Source organism: Lampetra fluviatilis, chromosome 61 (genome assembly GCF_964198595.1).
Source record: "Lampetra fluviatilis chromosome 61, kcLamFluv1.1, whole genome shotgun sequence".
NCBI classification, from domain to species: domain Eukaryota; kingdom Metazoa; phylum Chordata; class Hyperoartia; order Petromyzontiformes; family Petromyzontidae; genus Lampetra; species Lampetra fluviatilis.
The window spans coordinates 3,920,385-3,942,149 of record NC_136335.1 but is presented as its reverse complement, the minus strand read 5'-3'; the positions used below and the strand labels follow the sequence as shown (position 1 = coordinate 3,942,149).

Sequence of the window (21,765 nt, the reverse complement as noted above, 5' to 3'; positions counted from 1 at the left end):
GTCCCTCCTCACCACGTCCACCATCCTCACCACGTCCACCACGCTCACCACGTCCACCACGCTCACCACGCCCACCAGCTCCACCTCACCCTCCACCTACACGGGGAAGACAACGCCTCACCACGCTCACCACGTCCATCCTCACCACTACCACCCTCACCACTACCACCACGGCCATTCTCACCCTCCACCTACACACACAGTAGCCAAACTCTAGCCCTGCCTCTAACGCCAATGCTGACCCAGGGTCAAACCCTGACCCTGACTCAAACCTTGACCCTGACTCAAACCTGGACCCTGACTCAAACCCTGACCCTGACTCAAACCTTGACCCTGACTCAAACCCTGACCCTGACTCAAACCTTGACCCTGACTCAAACCTTGACCCTGACTCAAACCTTGACCCTGACTCAAACCCTGACCCTGACTCAAACCTTGACCCTGACTCAAACCTTGACCCCGACTCAAACCTTGACCCCGACTCAAACCCTGACCCTGACTCAAACCTTGACCCTGACTCAAACCTTGACCCTGACTCAAACCCTGACCCTGACTCAAACCTTGACCCTGACTCAAATCCTGACCCTGACTCAAACCCTGACCCTGACTCAAACCTTGACCCTGACTCAAACCCTGACCCTGACTCAAACCTTGACCCTGACTCAAATCCTGACCCTGACTCAAATCCTGACCCTGACTCAAACCCTGACCCTGACTCAAACCCTGACCCCGACTCAAACCTTGACCCTGACTCAAACCCTGACCCTGACTCAAACCTTGACCCTGACTCAAACCCTGACCCCGACTCAAACCCTGACCCCGACTCAAACCCTGACCCCGACTCAAACCTTGACCCTGACTCAAACCCTGACCCCGACTCAAACCCTGACCCCGACTCAAACCTTGACCCTGACTCAAACCCTGACCCTGACTCAAACCTTGACCCTGACTCAAACCCTGATCCTGACTCAAACCCCGACCCCGACTCAAACCTTGACCCCGACTCAAACCCTGACCCCGACTCAAACCCTGACCCCGACTCAAACCCTGACCCCAACTCAAACCTTGACCCCGACTCAAACCTTGACCCCGACTCAAACCCTGACCCCGACTCAAACCTTGACCCTGACTCAAACCCCGACTCAAACCTTGACCCCGACTCAAACCTTGACCCCGACTCAAACCTTGACCCCGACTCAAACCTTGACCCCGACTCAAACCCCGACTCAAACCTTGACCCCGACTCAAACCCTGACCCCGACTCAAACCCTGACCCCGACTCAAACCCTGACCCCAACTCAAACCTTGACCCCGACTCAAACCTTGACCCCGACTCAAACCTTGACCCCAACTCAAACCCTGACCCCGACTCAAACCTTGACCCTGACTCAAACCCCGACTCAAACCTTGACCCCGACTCAAACCTTGACCCCGACTCAAACCTTGACCCCGACTCAAACCCTGACCCCGACTCAAACCCTGACCCCGACTCAAACCCTGACCCCGACTCAAACCCTGACCCCGACTCAAACCCTGACCCCGACTCAAACCTTGACCCTGACTCAAACCTTGACCCCGACTCAAACCCTGACCCCGACTCAAACCCTGACCCTGACTCAAACCCTGACCCCGACTCAAACCCTGACCCCGACTCAAACCTTGACCCTGACTCAAACCCTGACCCTGACTCAAACCCTGACCCTGACTCAAACCTTGACCCCGACTCAAACCCTGACCCTGACTCAAACCTTGACCCTGACTCAAACCTTGACCCTGACTCAAACCTTGACCCTGACTCAAACCTTGACCCTGACTCAAACCCTGACCCCGACTCAAACCCTGACCCCGACTCAAACCTTGACCCTGACTCAAACCTTGACCCTGACTCAAACCTTGACCCCGACTCAAACCCTGACCCCGACTCAAACCTTGACCCTGACTCAAACCTTGACCCCGACTCAAATCCTGACCCCGACTCAAACCCTGACCCCGACTCAAACCTTGACCTCGACTCAAACCCTGACCCCGACTCAAATCTTGACCCCGACTCAAACCCTGACCCTGACTCAAACCTTGACCCCGACTCAAACCTTGACCCCGACTCAAACCTTGACCCCGACTCAAACCCTGACCCTGACTCAAACCCTGACCCCGACTCAAACCTTGACCCCGACTCAAACCTTGACCCTGACTCAAACCTTGACCCTGACTCAAACCCTGACCCTGACTCAAACCCTGACCCTGACTCAAACCTTGACCCTGACTCAAACCTTGACCCCGACTCAAACCTTGACCCCGACTCAAACCTTGACCCTGACTCAAACCCTGACCCTGACTCAAACCCTGACCCTGACTCAAACCCTGACCCCGACTCAAACCTTGACCCCGACTCAAACCCTGACCCCGACTCAAACCTTGACCCTGACTCAAACCTTGACCCTGACTCAAACCTTGACCCTGACTCTGACCCTGACTCAAACCCTGACCCTGACTCAAACCTTGACCCTGACCCAAACCCTGACCCAAACCCTGACCCAAACCCTGACTCTGACCCTGACTCTGACCCGGACTCAAACTCTGACCCTCACTATAACTCCCACCTTGGCCCTGACCCTGACCCTGACCCCGGCTCCAACTCTTGACCCTGACCTTGACCCTCACCCCTGGCGTGAGTGGTGCTCACCTGCCCTTCCGGCCGTTTTGCTGGGTCCAGTTTGCTCATGGGCACGAAGCCCCTGTCCACCAGGATGGTCACCCTGGAGAGATCAAAGACAAAGATCCCCCGTGTAGCCTCGACAGACTGTTGGGGCAAGTGCTGTTAGCGAGCAGCACCTATGAAGGCCGGCACGGCACACGAGGGGGTGGGTGGCCAGCACCACGCCCGGCCGCCTTTGTCTCCCCAGTAGCAATGTTTACACACCGCACCAGGTACTCAGTTGAGGCTGAGTCGACCTAGGGGAGGCGCAGTACCGGTTCAGATAATCGTCACTGGTGTTGGCCGTGAGCGGGAATCGAACTCGGATCGCCGGGTTCGTAGCGCTGCATGCTAACCGCAACACCACCATTCTCCAGCTGCAAAGGCAGACGCACACTAAATAAAACTACCTTTATTTCACCTGGGTAAAGCAACCTAAGCTATAGAGCTCTTTTCAGAAGCGACCTGGTCACATGATAGCTCACCCAAGTGACTTATCATCATCATCGTCGTCGTGTGGACATTTATAGCAGCAGCCAAACACTCTAAACGCGTGACGTTGATTCTACATGGGGAGGGAAAAACCGGAGGACCCGGAGAAAAATCCACGCTCATCAACGGTGGTGAGGGAGAGACACACAGACTCCAAATATACAGCAGCAAGCGTCAGGGTCGGGATAGAACCCACGACCTCCTGTACACCAGGCGAGGTAGTTAACATCTCCTAGCCACCGTGATGATGATGAGAGCGAGAGACACGCAAACTCCCAAATATGCAGCAGCAGGTGTCAGGGTTTGGATAGAACCCACGACCTCCTGTACACCAGGCGAGGTAGTTAACATCTCCTAGCCATAATGATGATGAGAGAGAGACACGCAAACTCCAAATATACAGCAGGTGTCAGGGTCGGGATGGAACCCATGACCTGCACACCAGGCGAGGTAGTCAACATCTCCTAGCCACCACGGCACTAGCGCGTGGGCTCCATCCCGACCCTGACGCGTGGATTGTTCTCCGGTTTTTCCCCTCCACATTTCAGAATCTTGACTTAAAGCTTTCGTGACTTTCGATCGCAACACAAGCAATCGTCATCAGGAGAAAAAAATCCTTTATATGAAAGATCACCTCTTGACATGCCCCGTATATTCCCGAGGGCACTAGCGTTGGCCCGTTTTACCACTTTCAAGAACCTGGCGGCTTCAATTTAACTGCTCTATAAATAGTCTCCATTGTACAGCGTGGGGGCAGGGATTTCATGCCATGTGGTTAGTCAACATTTGCGTCATCATGAAACGGGCGGCTAGAGTCCTCTCGTCCTCTGGCTTGAGATGGCTGCCACCTATGGGTCAGATGATTGTCTGCCACAATTAAGCAATTGGTAATTAAATATAATTTTTTTGTCCTAAAAAGTGTAAAATTTTGGAAATTTTTTTTGAAAAACATTAATTGTCACGCACGACGAGTCTGTGTGGAAAATGTCAGCTCGATTGGATCACGGGAAGTGGGTTAAGAAACGACCGAAAGATTTGCACGGTTGTAAGCAAGCACGCAAGCAAGTGAACTTAATATAAAGGATTTAAAAAAGAGTGGAAAAGTGGCTGGGTATGGTGCGATGCGGTGGGGTGGGGTGTGGTGCGGTGCGGTGCGGTGCGGTGGGGTGGGGTGTGGTGCGGTGCGGTGCGGTGCGGCACCCGAGCTCGCTGCAGCGCAGCGGGGTGACCACGTGTGCCCCGCTGCCGGGCCCCGCCACGAGCCCCCCTGCCGTGCCGGGGCCTCTCCCCTGCTGGATGAACGACCGTGGCAGCAGGTAGAGCTCCTGCGAGTGGTCAAACTCCCCACGCACGCGCACGCGCCGGTACTCCAGCCGGCGCAGCTCCTCCACACTACACGACAACAACAACAACAACAACACCGCAGCAGCAGCAGCAGCAGACTCGTTTTCGATTTAAAGCTTTCGTGACTGCAGGGATTCATCTTCTTGGTTCTTTCGGTAAAGTCACGTAGAAGGGAAGTAATAAAATAATAAAAATAAAAACATAATAAAATAATTCTCACGACGTTTCGGCCACAACGCAAGCAGCCGTCCTCAGGTGAAAACCAGGTCTGTCGAGGCGACAGCGTCTGAATGAAACAGCACACGAGCTTGGAGCGTATATATAAGCTGGGCTGTAAGGGGGGAAAGGGCGCCTTGACAAAAGAATGTGCATATCAAGAGGAATTTAGCATATTTATGGGAAATGCAGGTATGTGATTAGTACTACTTATGCCCGTGCATTATGCAGGATATGCAGTTGCTAATCCTGCATAATTACCGAAAGAACCATGAAGATAAAAGCAGCAGACTCCTTTAGCCGCTGAGTGGCGGCGACGTCGCCGCGGCGCTTGCGCCAGGCCGGGTGCACGCCGAGGCCACGTGAAGCGTGGAGCAGAGGTCGCAAACGGGTTTTGATTCCTTACCCGTACCCGTACCCGGCCGCACCAGGGTCGCAAACGGATCCCGTACCCTACCCGATACCCGGCTACCCGTACCCGGCCGGGTAGGGTACGGGTATCGGGTACCCGATTGCGACCTCTGGGATGAAGCCATGTTGCAGGCGCGGGTGGGTTGATTCTAGGAACTTGAATTGTGAGAAGAGACAAGACGTTGGGAAATGAGTGACAAACGGTGACTCACCAGTGACTCGCGGCCTACCCGTACCCGGCCGCACCAGGGTCGCAAACGGGTACCCGTACCCGGCCGGGTACGGGTAGCCGGGTATCGGGTAGGGTACGGGTATCGGGTACCCGGTTGCGACCTCTGGCGTGGAGGTCACAGGGCAGACCCAGGTGCAGTGGGTTGATGCGAGATGACCGGCAGATGTGCTAACTCGGCGCGTTGTATCCGCCCGTTGCGAGCGTCGCTCGTCCGCCCTGAACACCACTCACTGCCTCAAACTGCCCAGCAGCGTCCTTCACGAGCCTCCTCCCCCTCCTCCACAGAGGTCGATCTTGGCACCGCTGGTATCGGTCATAGGCAAGTCCACTCGGCTCCATAGCTTCCTGTACCACAGCTCATCTCTTCTCCAGCCCGTGCCGCGCCCGTTTAGCTCCCCTCTATCAAGTCAAACAGAAGCTGCCTGGGCACGCGGTGGCTGGACATGCAGGCTACGCGACAAAGCCAACGCACACACCAGCCATCACACAAAGATCCCCCGTATAGCCTGTAACAGACTGTTGGGGCAAGTGCTGTTAGCGAGCACCTATGAAGGCCGGCACAGCACACGAGGGGGTGGGTGGCCAGCACCACGTCCGGCCGCCTTTGTCTCCCCAGTGGCGATATAAGGCTGAGTCGACCTAGGGGAAGCCCATGAGTGGTTCAGATAATCGTCACCGGTGTTGGCCGTGAGCGGGAATCGAACCCGGGCGGCCGGGTAGCGTTAGCGTAGCGCTAACCGCTACACACAGACACACACACACACAGACACACACACAGACACACAGACACACACAGACACACACACAGACACACAGACACAGACACACACACACACACCACGCGTGGCCTACTCGAGTGGCAGGGTCACGGGGTCGCTCCGTGTCCGCGCCTCCAGGTCGGCGATGAGGCTCAGCTTCCACTTCCGCCGCTGGACCTGCAGTCGGCACACGACGAGGAGGCGGTCACCGTGACGACGAGGTAACCGCGGCGACGGGGCTACGATACGGGTGGCGACCGTAACCGCGGCGACGGGGGTGGCGCCAATGACGAGGTGATTGCGATGACGAAGTAGAGCACGTGAGAGCGACGCGGGTGGGTGGGTGGGGGCTGTGCAGATCGCGACGAGGTGTGATCCGGGGCGAGGAGGTGACGGTGACGAGGTGAACACCCCCCCCCCCACCCCCCCCCCCCGCACCCCCCGCACCTGCCACGTCCCCAGGGCGAACGCGGCCGTGGGGATGAGCAGCAGCAGCCACTTGAGGCCACGCTCCCCCTCCTCAGCAGCGAGGGGGGGCGCCGCACCCCCTACACAGAGGGGAGGGGGCGAGGGGAGGGAGGAGGGGAGGGGGCGAGGGGAGGGAGGGGGCGAGGGGAGGGGGGCGAAGGGAGGGAGGAGGGGAGGGGGTGAGGGGAGGGAGGGGGCGAGGGGGGGCGGGGGGAGGGAGGAGGGGAGGGGGCGAGGGGAGGGGGCGAGGGGAGGGGGGCGAAAGGAGGGAGGAGGGGAGGGGGTGAGGGGAGGGAGGGGGCGAGGGGGGGGCGGGGGGAGGGAGGAGGGGAGGGGGCGAGGGGAGGGGAGGGGGCGAGGGGAGGGGGGCGAAGGGAGGGAGGAGGGGAGGGGGTGAGGGGGCGAGGGGAGGGGGGCGAAGGGAGTGAGGAGGGGAGGGGGTGAGGGGGCGAGGGGAGGGGGGCGAGGGGAGGGGAGGGGGCGAGGGGGGGGGCGGGGGTCGAGGGGAGGGGGGGCGGGGGGAGGGGGGCGAGGGGGCGGGGGGCGAGGGGGGGGAGGAGGGGGGCGAGGGGAGGGGGGTGGGGGGCGAGGGGAGGGAGGAGGGGAGGGGGTGAGGGGGCGAGGGGAGGGGGGCGAAGGGAGGGAGGAGGGGAGGGGGTGAGGGGGCGAGGGGAGGGGGGCGAAGGGAGGGAGGAGGGGAGGGGGCGAGGGGAGGGGGCGAGGGGGGGGGCGGGGGTCGAGGGGAGGGGGGGCGGGGGGAGGGGGGCGAGGGGGCGGGGGGCGAGGGGGGGGAGGAGGGGGGCGAGGGGAGGGGGGTGGGGGGCGAGGGGACGGGGGAGGGGGGTAGGGGAGGGGCGAGGGGAGAGGGGTGGGGGGCGAGGGGAGGGGGGTGGGGGGCGAGGGGAGGGGGCGGGGGGCGAGGCGGGGGGAGGGGGGCGAGGGGAGGGGGCGGGGGGCGAGGGGGGGGAGGGAGAGGGGGGCGGGGGGTGAGGGGAGGGGGCGGGCACCAAGATGTTAACTGCAACTGTTCTCCTGACAGAGGGAGCGCGTGCTGATTGACTCATTACTAGTCTGCTTCTTGGTTCTTTCGGTAAAGTCACGTAGAAGGGAAGTAATAAAATAATAAAAATAAAACATAATAAAATAATTCTCACGACGTTTCGGCCACAACGCAAGCAGCTGTCCTCAGGTCTCCCCGACAGACCTGTTCTTCACCTGAGGACGGCTGCTTGCGTTGTGGCCGAAACGTCGTGAGAATTATTTTATTATGTTTTATTTTCATTGTTTTATTACTTCCCTTCTACATGACTTTACCGAAAGAACCAAGAAGATGAATCCCTGCAGTCACGAAAGCTTTAAATCGAAATTCATTACTAGTCTGTTAAACAGGGTGCTTCAAGAAATATTTTGACACTTCTGAGAATTTGCAACAACACCAGGTACGCGTTGACAACGATGGCGAACAATACATGTGTTATCGTGTTACAGTATAGTACGATTATCCATTCTTTATTGCCCATTTAAAACGGTAGTCCCATTATAAGTGTTAACTTTTTTTTTAATCAGCCTGTATCATTACAATCGCCTCCTCTGATCTCTGCACCTGATGGGTTCACAGTAATGACGTCATGTCGCTCGAGTTAAGACCGACGATGCTGGATGATGTCATTACGAGCAAAACGTCACGGCACTCAAATAGTAAATGTTGTGGAGTTACTCTCCAACACACCGGTGGGCTGAAGTATTATACTACAATATACACTACACACTACACTATACTATATACTACTCTATACACTACTCTATACACTACACTATACACTATACTATATACTACTCTATACACTACACTATATACTACACTATACACTACTCTATACACTACACTATACACTACACACTACTCTATACACTACACTATACACTACTCTATACACTATACTATATACTACTCTATACACTACTCTATACACTACACTATACACTACACACTACTCTATACACTACACTATACACTACTCTATACACTACACTATACACTACACTATACACTACTCTATACACTACACTATACACTATACACTACACTATACACTACTCTATACACTACACTATACACTAGTCTATACACTACACTATACACTACACACTACTATATACACTACTCTATACACTACACTATACACTACACACTACTATATACACTACTCTATACACTACACTATACACTACACTATACACTACACACTACTATATATGTAGAGGTGTAATTGTGTATGGGAGCGGATGGCAAACAAACACAAGGGGCGTGGTTAGGGCCGTACACATAGGAGGTGGCCACACCGACGTCCGCACCTGCATCCCCCACGGGCCCCTCCCGGGGGGGGCCGCGGACTATAAGAGGGGGTGAGCCGGAGGGCTCGAGGTCGAGGTATCAGCTTTAACCAGCGAAGACGGAAGACCAGCTAGAATAGGCCCCGGAGCTCCCCTGGCTCGCTGTCCTTATAAGGGCCGACCAGGGCAAGCCGGTGGCGTGGCCCCGAGAGCCCAGACTGACGAGCAGGTCTGGGAACTCAGGGGGTCGGATCCCAGCTTGACCAGGGCTGGGACAGGTAGCCTCCCCTAGCTCCCTAGTGGAGGACTTGGGCTTAGGTTAGCGGGGCTTAGATGTTGTGTCTCCCTGTTAGCCGAGTAAGGGGACGTTACCCCTTAGGTCCTGTGTATACTCGCTAACTGTATACAAGTTGTGTTAATAAATAAGTGTGCCTCCGATCCCGTCGTCAAGCCTCCTGAGTAATTACTACATCTGGTGTCAGAAGTAAAACGTCCAAAGATGGACACACGAGGGACGACACGTACCAGGGAGTCGGAGAGGGAGGACACCGCGGCCGAATCACCACCAGAGATGGCCGAGGTCGGATCGGAGCAGCCGGGGCCGAGTACACCCGCGCCGCTACGACAGGAGGGGGGGGATGCGTCGGCCGAGGGACTTCGGCTGGCTCACTCCCACCTGGCGGAGCTGCTCTACGCCGCGGCCGCCGTGTTGGAGGAGATCACGCGGCTGGGAGCTGGAGGGGCTGCGCGGGAAGACGGCAGCAGCCGACGCACGCCGGCATTTCCCGCCACCCCGACGCGGCTCGCGGTTAAATTTCCCGCCATCACTACAGTGCGAGCAGAGGGCGGGGCCGGCCTGCGTCAGGTGACTGCTGAGGGCCAAGCACGAGCCGTGACATCATCAACGCCGGCCAGCGCGTCAACAACGGAGCGACCGGCGATGCCATGCTCACAGCCCGCCCACACTGTAACGTCGGCTGGGAACGAGGGAGCGAGATCCGCAGCCACGGACGTCGCCTTACAACAGCGACTGCCGCCTCTCAAGGAGTTCGTGGGAGCGGCTGGAGATTGGGGCGGCTTCAAAAGGCGGTTCATCGCTCATCAAGAGATGGCGAACTGGACGGACGCCGAGGCACTATGCGCGCTGCCGGCGATGCTGGACGACGACGCCCTGGCTACCCTCACCTCGGCGCCTAAGGAGAAGCGCGCCACGCTGCACCTGGCGCTGCAGCTGCTGTCAGCCGTCTATGGGCCGCCTTCGGACTGCAGGCAGCTGTTCCACGATCGGCATCGGGGCGCCAACGAATCGCCCCTGGCCTTCCGAACGGCTCTCCTGGCCCTGGCAAAGGCAGCTTTCCCGCGGATGGACGAGGAGGGAGTGGACGCCATGGTGGCTGAAAAGCTGCTGCTACTCGCCGATGAGCTGGACATCGCCGTCTTGGCTCAAGACGACGGAGAGATGTCGTCCCTGCTGGTCGCGCGCCACATCCACGGGGGCTTGCGGTCCCTGCGTCGCAAGGCTGCCAAGGGGGTGGCCGGCCATGCCATGGCGGCCACCGCCCTCCCATCAGAGGAGGTCTGCGGGGTGGAGCGGCGGGGGGAATGGAGATCGGCGGCACCGCAGGCTCGGAATGGACCGAGCCGCCAGGAGCAGCCCAGGCCATCTGGGGCGCTCACACGCTGCTACAACTGTGGCCTGCAAGGCCACGTTGCGTCAGGATGCCGGGCTCCCCGTCAGCGCGGAGCGACACCTCGTCAGGACGCCACGCCGTCTCCACCCAAGCTCCAGCAGAGAAATACGGCGAGTCGTGGCACCTCACACGTTTGGCCCATGCACACATCCGACACACACTCACGCGCTCAACTGAACAGGGTTCGAAAATCGCCGCCCATCGCGCGCGATTGTTCTGAAATGCGGCGAGCGCTCCAACCGGGTCAGTGGTCGGAGCTCGCCCATCGTGTCGTTGCTGCGTCGGCGGGATCATCGGTTGTGGTCGGTCATATTGATGGGGTAGAGGTGCGGATTTTAATTGACACAGGGGCATCGGCGACCATTATATCTGATTTGATTTATAACATCCTTCCCGTTCAAAGTCGTCCCTTGCTCCCTGTTGACGTGCCATGCTATGCTGCTAACGGGGGCTCGCTGGGCATTATTGGGCAAATCCGCGCCAAAGTTTGCATTGGAGACATTAAATTATCCGGGCCTGTTTTGGTTTCCTCCTCACTCGCGGTTCCGTGCCTGTTGGGGACGGATTTCTTGGCCAAAATGCCCATCCGTATCTTGATTGACCAGGGGTGCATCGAGCTCCCATCGGGCCGACGTGTTACATTTTTGTCTTCCCCCACCACGGAGCGTCGGGCGTTTGCCACCGTGCAGGCGCTCGTGACAAAAACTGTGCGCGTACCCCCGGGGGCTCAGATGCTCGTCCCTCTTAGGTTGCGTCGGCCGTTTGCTAAAGGGGTTGCGGATCGGGGGGTCTTGTTGGGACCATCTCGGGCCGGGGTCAATGGACCCGATTTGCTAGCGGCTCAGACCATGGTGAAAGGGGATGGGGACCCCTTCATTGCAGTCCTTAATGTAGGATCGCGAACGGCCGTGGTTCCTCAAGGGACCGTGCTTGCACACGCAACGCCGGCGCCCTATGAGGAACCACTCGTGGGTCAGGTAACCACCGATCCTCCGTCGCGACCGCATTCGGACTGTGATGACGGATGGCTGGATGCACTTTGCGCGGGATCTGTGGATCTGTCCGACACGCAGCGTGCGCAGCTGCGAGTTCTCCTGAAAGAATTTGCCGACGTTTTTAGTAAACACAAATTTGATATTGGTTGTACTAAATTGCTGCGACACCATATTGACACGGGTGACAGCGCGCCAATCCGCCAAAATCCCTTTCGGCTCAGTCCCGCCGAAAAGGATCATGTCAAATCGGCTGTTGATGACATGCTTGCCGCCGATATCATTTCCCCTTCCAACAGCCCGTGGGGCGCACCGATCGTTTTGGTGAAAAAACACGACGGCTCACTGCGGTTTTGTGTCGACTTTCGGCGATTGAACAAAATTTCTGTGGCAGATGCGTACCCGCTTCCTCGAATGGATGAGTCGCTCGATGCCTTGGCGGGGGCGCGATTCTTTTCCACCCTCGATTTACTATCTGGATTCTGGCAGCTTCCTCTGGATGACGAATCAAAACCTAAAACTGCTTTTCGGACACCGCAAGGTCTCTTCCAATTTAACCGCTTGCCGATGGGCTTACATTCTGCGCCGGCAACTTTTCAGCGGTTAATGGAACTGGTCTTGGCAGGCTTACAATGGGATTCGTGTTTAATTTACTTGGACGATGTCATCGTCTTTAGCAAATCCTTCGAGGAACACCTCCAGAGGCTGCGTGCTGTTTTTCTCAAAATGCGGGCTGCCAATTTAAAATTTAAACCGCAGAAGTGCCATTTGCTCCGCGAATCGGTGCGGTATTTGGGTCACATTGTTGGGCGCTCGGGGATATCCACTGATCCCGCCAAAACGGAATGCGTCAGCTCCTGGCCGACTCCCACCTCGGTGGGAGAGGTCAGGAGTTTCATTGGGTTCGCGTCGTACTATCGACGGTTTGTGGCTGACTTCGCTACGATCGCGAAACCATTGCATGCCTTGACGTCCAAGGGAGTCAGGTTTCATTGGGGGCTGGAGGAGGAGGCTGCTTTTCACGCCCTCCGGAATGCCCTGGTGGGGGCTCCGCCGTTGAATTACCCCGACTTCTCACAACCCTTCTTGCTCGATACAGATGCAAGTAACACGGGCATCGGGGGCGTGCTGTCCCAACTCATTGGGGGCGTAGAGCATGTGGTGGCTTACGGTAGTCGGGTACTGTCTCCAGCGGAACAACGGTACTGCGTTACCCGTCGGGAATTATTGGCAATTGTTTATTTCATTCAGCAGTACCGCCCATATCTGTACGGTCGGCGTTTCACCGTCCGTACAGATCATGCGGCCCTACAGTACGCTCTGCGGGTTCAACAACCATCGGGCCAGTTGTCTCGATGGTTGGAGATTCTCCAGGACTACGACTTTGTCACCACATATCGTAAGGGCGTCCGCCACACGAACGCTGACGCCCTGTCACGGTTGCCACCCACTTCGGAGTGCGCTTGCCTCCTGGGTTCGGGGCGTTGTAGGCCCCCGAACGTCACCACCGATTCGGTCCTCGTGGCCGCCGCCGATGCGCCTTTGGCTTCGGGTCCTATCGAGCAAGAAGGGAGGGATTCGTTGCTGGGGTTGTCGGTCGCGGAATGGGGACGCCTCCAAATGGAGGACACCTCCCTCCTCGCTCTGCGCCGTCGCGCAGGGGGGGTTGGGCAGGGGGTGGCGAACATTGACTCGTGGGGGTTGTTCCAGGGTCTTTTAATGCACTGGGACGGAAAAACCCGCCGCCAGCAGCTCGTGGTGCCTGCAGCATTGAGGGGTAAGGTGGTATGGGCTGTTCATGAGCGGCTTCTGCACTTGGGGGTTCACAAGACCTTTGCCACGCTCCAGCTCGATTTCTTCTGGCCGGGCATGGCAAAGGACGTGGGGGATCTCCTGGGGTCGTGCACGCAATGCGCGCAGCGAAAGCCACCAGCTAGGGGGTCCAACCCTCCGCTGCAGTCCATAAAGGTTTCCCGGGTTAACGAGCTCGTTGCGCTAGACATACTCGGGCCATTTCCCGCTACACCCAGGGGGAATAGGTATTTATTGACAGGGGTCGAATACTTCACGAGATGGCCTATGGCCTGGCCCCTGGCCAACCAGTCGGCAGCAGCCATCGCGGAGGCCTTTGTCCAGGGCTATGTCCTCGACAAAGGTGCTCCGGAACGGCTGCTTACTGACCAGGGTAAGAATTTTTCGGGAAAACTCCTCCGCGAGGTGTGCGACCTCTTGGGTACGGAGAAAATTCGGACCTCCCCGTATCACCCTCAAACTGACGGGATGGTGGAACGGCTACATCGGACCATCACGTCTATGCTGTCCCAACAGGTGTCCGAATCCCAGACAGATTGGGACCTTCGCATAGCCGGTGTGTTGCAGGCCTACAGGATGGCTCCCCATGCGGCCACCGGATTTTCCCCTTTCTTTTTAATGTATGGCCGCGAGGCTAACCCCCCTGTGACGACCCAGCTGAAGCTCTCGGCGCCTCAGGCGAAGTCTACCTTGTCCGAACACGTTAAATTTAACATCAGCAAATTGTCTGAGGCGCGGGAAGCGGCCGTGCAAAATTCTGAACTCCGCCAGAAGGCGAACGAGAGGCTTCGGCTGGGGCGGGTACATGTGTTCAAATGGAAACCAGGGGACAGGGCATGGTTGCACTGTCCCCAGGTGCCACTGGCAACCTCGTCAAAGTTGGTACGGCCGTGGCGGGGGCCAGTGGAGGTCGTACAGGTCTTACGGCCGCAATGTGTTCGCGTCAAATGGGGGAGGCGTCGGTGGTACGTGCACCCCTCAAGGTTGAAACCGTTCATTGCGCCGGCCCGTGGTTCACACACACACACGCATGGCCAAACGTGTGAGGGGTCCGCCGACTCCCCGACGTCGCTGCTCTCGCCTGACATGACATCAACTGTTCCATCTCCAGGTGCAACAGGAGTGACGGGTCCACGCCCGCCAACCCCTCCCGGAGGGGTCGGGGGTCACTCGGCAGCGACGCCAGACTCTCTTGCACCCGGACCGTCACCAACCACCACTGAGCGTGCCGGGTCGAGCCCTTGTGACGGGCCCGCCGCGAGAACGCGCGCCAAAACGCGCAGACTATTGTGAGGTCGGCCGTTGGGGGGCCCTTGCGGACAGTGGGGGAGGGGCATCCGGAGCGCGTGTATATATGTTGGGTTTGCGGAATGGGGTATTTATTCGGGAGGGTGCGCCGGGTTATTTTTTTTTCTCTTTCTTCTTCTACCTGTTTCCTGTTGTTGTTGTTGTTATGACTGTTCTTGTTCTTGTTAAATTTACGCGAGGCACACACGGTTTTGGGGAGGCATGCACCTTTATTCTGGTTTTTTTGCAGCCGGGGACGGCTGCGAGCTGTACAGGGGGGGGTGATGTAGAGGTGTAATTGTGTATGGGAGCGGATGGCAAACAAACACAAGGGGCGTGGTTAGGGCCGTACACATAGGAGGTGGCCACACCGACGTCCGCACCTGCATCCCCCACGGGCCCCTCCCGGGGGGGCCGCGGACTATAAGAGGGGGTGAGCCGGAGGGCTCGAGGTCGAGGTATCAGCTTTAACCAGCGAAGACGGAAGACCAGCTAGAATAGGCCCCGGAGCTCCCCTGGCTCGCTGTCCTTATAAGGGCCGACCAGGGCAAGCCGGTGGCGTGGCCCCGAGAGCCCAGACTGACGAGCAGGTCTGGGAACTCAGGGGGTCGGATCCCAGCTTGACCAGGGCTGGGACAGGTAGCCTCCCCTAGCTCCCTAGTGGAGGACTTGGGCTTAGGTTAGCGGGGCTTAGATGTTGTGTCTCCCTGTTAGCCGAGTAAGGGGACGTTACCCCTTAGGTCCTGTGTATACTCGCTAACTGTATACAAGTTGTGTTAATAAATAAGTGTGCCTCCGATCCCGTCGTCAAGCCTCCTGAGTAATTACTACATATACACTACTCTATACACTACTCTATACACTACACTATACACTACACACTACTATATACACTACTCTATACACTACACTATACACTATACTATATACTACTCTATACACTACACTATACACTACACTATACACTATACACTACACTACATTATACACTACACTATACACTACACACTACTATATACACTACTCTATACACTACTCTATACACTACACTATACACTACACACTACTATATACACTACTCTATACACTACACTATACACTATACTATATACTACTCTATACACTACACTATACACTACTCTATACACTACACTACTACACTATACACTACACTATACACTACTCTATACACTACACTATACACTACACTATACACTACACTATACACTACACTACTACACTATACACTACACTATACACTACACACTACACTATACACTACACTATACACTACACTACTACACTATACACTACACTATACACTACACTATACACTACTCTATACACTACACTATACACTACACACTACTCTATACACTACACTATACACTACACTATACACTACACTATACACTACTCTATACACTACACTATACACTACACTATACACTACACTATACACTACTCTATACACTACACGATACACTACTCTATACACTACACTATACACTACTCTATACACTACTCTATACACTACACTATACACTACACTATACACTACAATACTACACACTACACTATACTCTATACACTACACTACTCTATACACTACACTACTACACTATACACTACACTATACACTACACGATACACTACACACTACACTACTCTATACACTACACTATACACTACACTACACACTACACTATAGACGCTTGTGCCAGGCTATGTGCACCTTGAGGCCACGTGAAGTGTCGAATGTTCATACACACACAGCGCCAGGCACAGTACCTCATTTAAGACAGACTCGACCCAGAAGAGGTCCAAAAAAGTTTAAGATTTTTTCCAACGTCACAGCCATTTGGCCGTGAGTGGGATTCAAACTCGGGTCCTTGCCGGGGTTCCCAGCGCAGCGCGCTAACCGCTGCGCCACCACTCCTCGCACGCCAGCGCTCGTTAAGACACTGGCGGTTCAAAGTTGAAAAGTCGTAGGGTTTAGGGTCAGGGTTCGTGGCAGGGTCAGGGTTCGTGGCAGGGTCAAGGCTTTGAGAAGGACGTGAGATTCAGGAGTAGGGTTTAGGGTCAGGGTTCGTGGCAGGGTCAGGGTTCGTGGCAGGGTCAAGGCTTTGAGAAGGACGTGAGATTCAGGAGTAAGGGTTTAGGGTCAGGGTTCGTGGCAGGGTCAAGGCTTTGAGAAGGACGTGAGATTCAGGAGTAGGGTTTAGGGTCAGGGTTCATGGCAGGGTCAAGGCTTTGGGAAGGACGTGAGATTCAGGAGTAAGGGTTTAGGGTCAGGGTTCGTGGCAGGGTCAAGGCTTTGGGAAGGACGTGTGAATCAGGAGTAAGGGTTTAGGGTCAGGGTTCGTGGCAGGGTCAAGGCTTTGGGAAGGACGTGTGAATCAGGAGTAAGGGTTTAGGGTCAGGGTTCGTGGCAGGGTCAAGGCTTTGAGAAGGACGTGTGAATCAGGAATAAGGGTTTAGGGTCAGGGTTCGTGGCAGGGTCAAGGCTTTGAGAAGGACGTTTGAATCAGGAGTAAGGGTTTAGGGTCAGGGTTCGTGGCAGGGTCAAGGCTTTGAGAAGGACGTGTGAATCAGGAGTAAGGGTTTAGGGTCAGGGTTCGTGGCAGGGTCAAGGCTTTGGGCATTGGTACCAATGATCGGGTTAGTGCTGTCCCTTCTGACCCCTAATGTCGCCCACGTGACGGGTCATGGGTCAGAGTCCAGGTTGACCTTCACCTGCGGAGGAGCTGAGCCGGCGACGTGGGGCCACGTGAACCCTGGGAAGGGGGTCACATCTGTGGGGGAGTGGAGGGCCGCGTCTGTAGGCCCGGGTCACCTGCACGAGAGGGGGGGGGGGGCAGGGAGAGGGTGCCACAGTGATGGGCTGAATCACGGTGGCTAGGAGATGTTGACTACCTCGCCTGGTGTGCAGGAGGTCGTGGGTTCGATCCCGACCCTGACGCCTGCTGCTGTATATTTGGAGTTTGCGTGTCTCTCTCTCTCATCATCATCATCACGGTGGCTAGGAGATGTTGACTACCTCGCCTGGTATGCAGGAGGTCGTGGGTTCGATCCTGACCCTGACACCTGCTGTTGTATATTTGGAGTTTGCGTGTCTCTCTCTCTATCATCATCACGGTGGCTAGGAGATGTTGACTACCTCGCCTGGTATGCAGGAGGTCGTTGGGCCGATCCTGACCCTAACGCCTGCTGCTGTGTATTTGGAGTCTGCGTGTCTCTCTCTCTCTCTCACCATCATCACGGTGGCTAGGAGATGTTAACTACCTCGCCTGGTGTACAGGAGGTCGTGGGTTCGATCCCGACCCTGACGCCTGCTGCTGTATATTTGGAGTTTGCGTGTCTCTCTCTCTCACCATCATCACGGTGGCCAGGAGATGTTGACTACCTCGCCTGGTGTACAGGAGGTCGTGGGTTCGATCCCGACCCTGACGTCTGCTGCTGTGTATTTGGAGTTTGCGTGTCTCTCTCTCTCCCTTTGGTCGCGTGGATTTTTCTCCGGGTCCTCCGGTTTTTCCCTCCACATTTAAAAAAAAAGACATGCCTCGATATTAATTGAGGGTATTTTGCTGCTATAATTGCCCACGCGATTATACCACACTGCTGTATATTCACTATACAATTACGATACTATATATTACCTTATATATTGTATTAAACATTACAATTTTATACTATTTATTATTATTATACAATCTGCTATACACTATACCATTGACCGTCGCGTGAAACGTCGTGAGAATTATTTTATGTTTAATTTTTATTATTTTATTATTTCCCTTCTACGTGACTTTACCGAAAGAACCAAGAAGAATATTCTAGTTTTATTAGGCGCTCGCAAACAGCACTTGCCCCAAGAGTATGTGGAAGGCTACACGGGGGAGCTTTGCCTTGGTCGTGGTCGTGTTAACTGGCTGTGGCTGTGAGAGAGCGTGGGGAGCGGTGGTGCAGCGGTTAGCGCAACGCTGCGCTACGAACCTGGCGACCAGAGTTCAATTCCCGCTCACGGCCAACACCAGTGACGATTACTTGAACCGGTCCTGGGTCTCCCCTAAGTCGACTCGGCCTGAAATGAGTACCTGGTACGATGTGTAGTGAACATCGCCACTGGGGAGACAAAGGCGGTCGGGCGTGGTGCTGGCCACCCACCCCCCTCGTGTGCCGTGCCAGCCTTCATAGGTGCTACTCGCTAACAGCACTTGCCCCTACAGTCTGTTAAGGCTACACGGGGGATCTTTGTTTGCGTTTGATGTGAGGGTGAGTTGAGTGAGCGAGAGTTGGTGAGCGGTGAGTTGGTAAGTTGGTGAGTGGTGAGGGTGAGTTGGTGAGCGGTGAGTGGTGAGGATGAGTGGTGAGGATGAGTGGTGAGGGTGAGTGGTGAGGGTGAGTGGTGAGGGTGAGTGGTGAGGGTGAGTGGTAAGGGTGAGTGGGTGAGGGTGAGTGGGTGAGTTGTGAGTTGGTGAGTGGTGAGGTTGAGTGGTGAGTGTGAGAGTGGTGAGTGATGAGGGCGAGGTGGTGAGTGGGTGAGGGGTGAGTGGTGAGTGGAGTGGGTGAGTGGGTGAGTGGTGAGGGTGAGGTGGTGAGTGGTGAGTTGGTGAGTGGTAAGGGTGAGTGGGTGAGTTGGTGAGTGTGAGAGTGGTGAGTGATGAGGGCGAGGTGGTGAGTGGTGAGTTGGTGAGGGTGAGTGGGTGAGTGGTGAGTGGGTGAGTGGTGAGTGGGTGAGTGGTGAGGGTGAGGTGGTGAGTGGTGAGTTGGTGAGTGGTAAGGGTGAGTGGGTGAGTTGGTGAGTGTGAGAGTGGTGAGTGATGAGGGCGAGGTGGTGAGTGGTGAGTTGGTGAGTTGGTGAGGGTGAGTGGGTGAGTGGTGAGTGGTGAGTTGGTGAGTGGTGAGGGTGAGTGGTGAGTGTGAGTTGGTGAGTGGAGTGGGTGAGTGGTGAGTTGGTGAGTGGAGTGGGTGAGTGGGTGAGCGGTGAGCGGTGAGCGGAGTGAGTGAGTGGGTGGGTGAGTGGCGTGGGTGAGTGGTGAGTGGGTGAGTGGTGAGTGGGTGAGTTGTGAGTTGGTGAGTGGAGTGGGTGAGTGGTGAGTGGGTGAGCGGTGAGCGGAGTGAGTGGGTGAGTGGTGAGTGGGTGAGTGGTGAGTGGGTGAGTTGTGAGGGTGAGTGGTGAGTGGGTGAGTTGTGAGTTGGTGAGTGGAGTGGGTGAGTGGTGAGTGGGTGAGCGGTGAGCGGAGTGAGTGAGTGGGTGAGTGGGTGAGTGGTGAGTGGGTGAGTGGTGAGTGGGTGAGTTGTGAGGGTGAGTTGGTGAGTGGTGAGTTTCGCTGTCTCACCGTGACTCGGCAAGACTGGGACCGCCACATCAACATCAGCGTTGACATCTCTACGCAGAGACGACAGCGACAACAACAACAACTCATCAACAACAATCAACAACAATCAACAACAACAACAACCATCGTCAGCTCCACCACCACCACCACCACTCACCCGCACCGCTCTGCCCGAGTTGATTATCGAACTCGCCGGAATCGATTCAGTAAATCGAAATCACCTTCATGGAATCGATTCGCACGGAGGCAGTTTGCGGGGTTTCGATGCAGACTTCGCGATTAAAGAATCGATTTAATAATCGATTCCTTTGGTGTAACCGCGTCGCGTGCGTGTGCTTCACAAGCGGTTCATGTTGGATCGATTCACTTACCCGTTACCCCCCCCCCACCACCGATCAAGGCGATTCCACTAAATGACGCGATTAACACGCAAGCGATTCGATCTAGGAATCGATTAGGTAACGTGATGTCTGCAGCGGCCTCTAGCGGCTGCAGAGGTCACGGACAATCCGTGGGGTCAATGTGTGGGGTCACGGTCTGTGGGGTCAGTCTGTGGGGTCACAGTCTGTGGGGTCACCATCTGTGGGGTCACTGTGGGGTCACAGTCTGTGGGGTCACAGTCTGTGGGGTCACAGTCTGTGGGGTCACCATCTGTGGGGTCAATCTGTGGGGTCACAGTCTGTGGGGTCACCATCTGTGGGGTCACGGTCTGTGGGGTCACAGTCTGTGGGGTCACCATCTGTGGGGTCACAGTCTGTGGGGTCACAGTCTGTGGGGTCACAGTCTGTGGGGTCAATCTGTGGGGTCACAGTCTGTGGGGTCACCATCTGTGGGGTCACGGTCTGTGGGGTCACGGTCTGTGGGGTCACCATCTGTGGGGTCACCATCTGTGGGGTCACTGTGAGGTCACGGTCTGTGGGGTCACCATCTGTGGGGTCACAGTCTGTGAGGTCACAGTCTGTGGGGTCACGGTCTGTGGGGTCACGGTCTGTGGGGTCACCATATGTGGGATCACCATCTGTGGGGTCACCGTCTGTGGGGTCACGGTCTGTGGGGTCACCATCTGTGGGGTCACCATCTGTGGGGTCACGGTCTGTGGGGTCACCATCTATGGGGTCACCATCTATGGGGTCACCATCTGTGGGGTCACGGTCTGTGGGGTCACCATCTGTGGGGTCACCGTCTGTGGGGTCACGGTCTGTGGGGTCACCATCTGTGGGGTCACAGTCTGTGGGGTCACTGTGGGGTCACGGTCTGTGGGGTCACCATCTGTGGGGTCACTGTGGGGTCACGGTCTGTGGGGTCACCATCTGTGGGGTCACTGTGGGGTCACGGTCTGTGGGGTCACCGTCTGTGGGGTCACGGTCTGTGGGTGTGAATGATTAGATAAGAGTATTGGAACTTGAAGTTAGTTCATTATTAAGTATGAATAATTATAAACGAACACTTGATAGTCGCTATTAACAGACGACCCCTTCAATGATCACGAAGTATTACTGCTACTACATAACAAACGAATCTATACTACAAGCTACATTCTCAAATGTCAAATATTTCGCGAACGTATCCAATTATCGCGATAATCGTTGCATCGCGATATATCGATTTGTGCCGACGATTCCAAATCGGAATCGATTCCTCGAAAGCCCCGGATGGCGCCGCGTCACGTGACGGGAAGTGCCCCCCCCCCC

At 56.0% G+C, this 21,765-nt stretch overlaps 1 protein-coding gene across 3 annotated transcripts in view; it reads right to left on the bottom strand.

The window, feature by feature from the left end:
* The window catches only part of SURF1 (SURF1 cytochrome c oxidase assembly factor), a 27,934-nt gene extending 7,643 nt beyond the window's left edge, over positions 1-20,291 (bottom strand). For 2 of the 3 annotated variants that reach the window (XM_078881411.1, XM_078881410.1), the window contains exons 1-6: positions 20,075-20,218; positions 17,469-17,568; positions 6,596-6,696; positions 6,243-6,325; positions 4,388-4,579; positions 2,684-2,756 (exon numbers count right to left, since the gene is read on the bottom strand). In XM_078881411.1, the coding sequence (XP_078737537.1) occupies positions 2,684-2,756; positions 4,388-4,579; positions 6,243-6,325; positions 6,596-6,696; positions 17,469-17,568; positions 20,075-20,161 (636 nt within the window). In that variant the 5' untranslated portion in view covers positions 20,162-20,218. The other variant, XM_078881412.1, reaches the window with a different exon arrangement.
* Between the last annotated feature and the right edge of the window lie 1,474 nt (positions 20,292-21,765).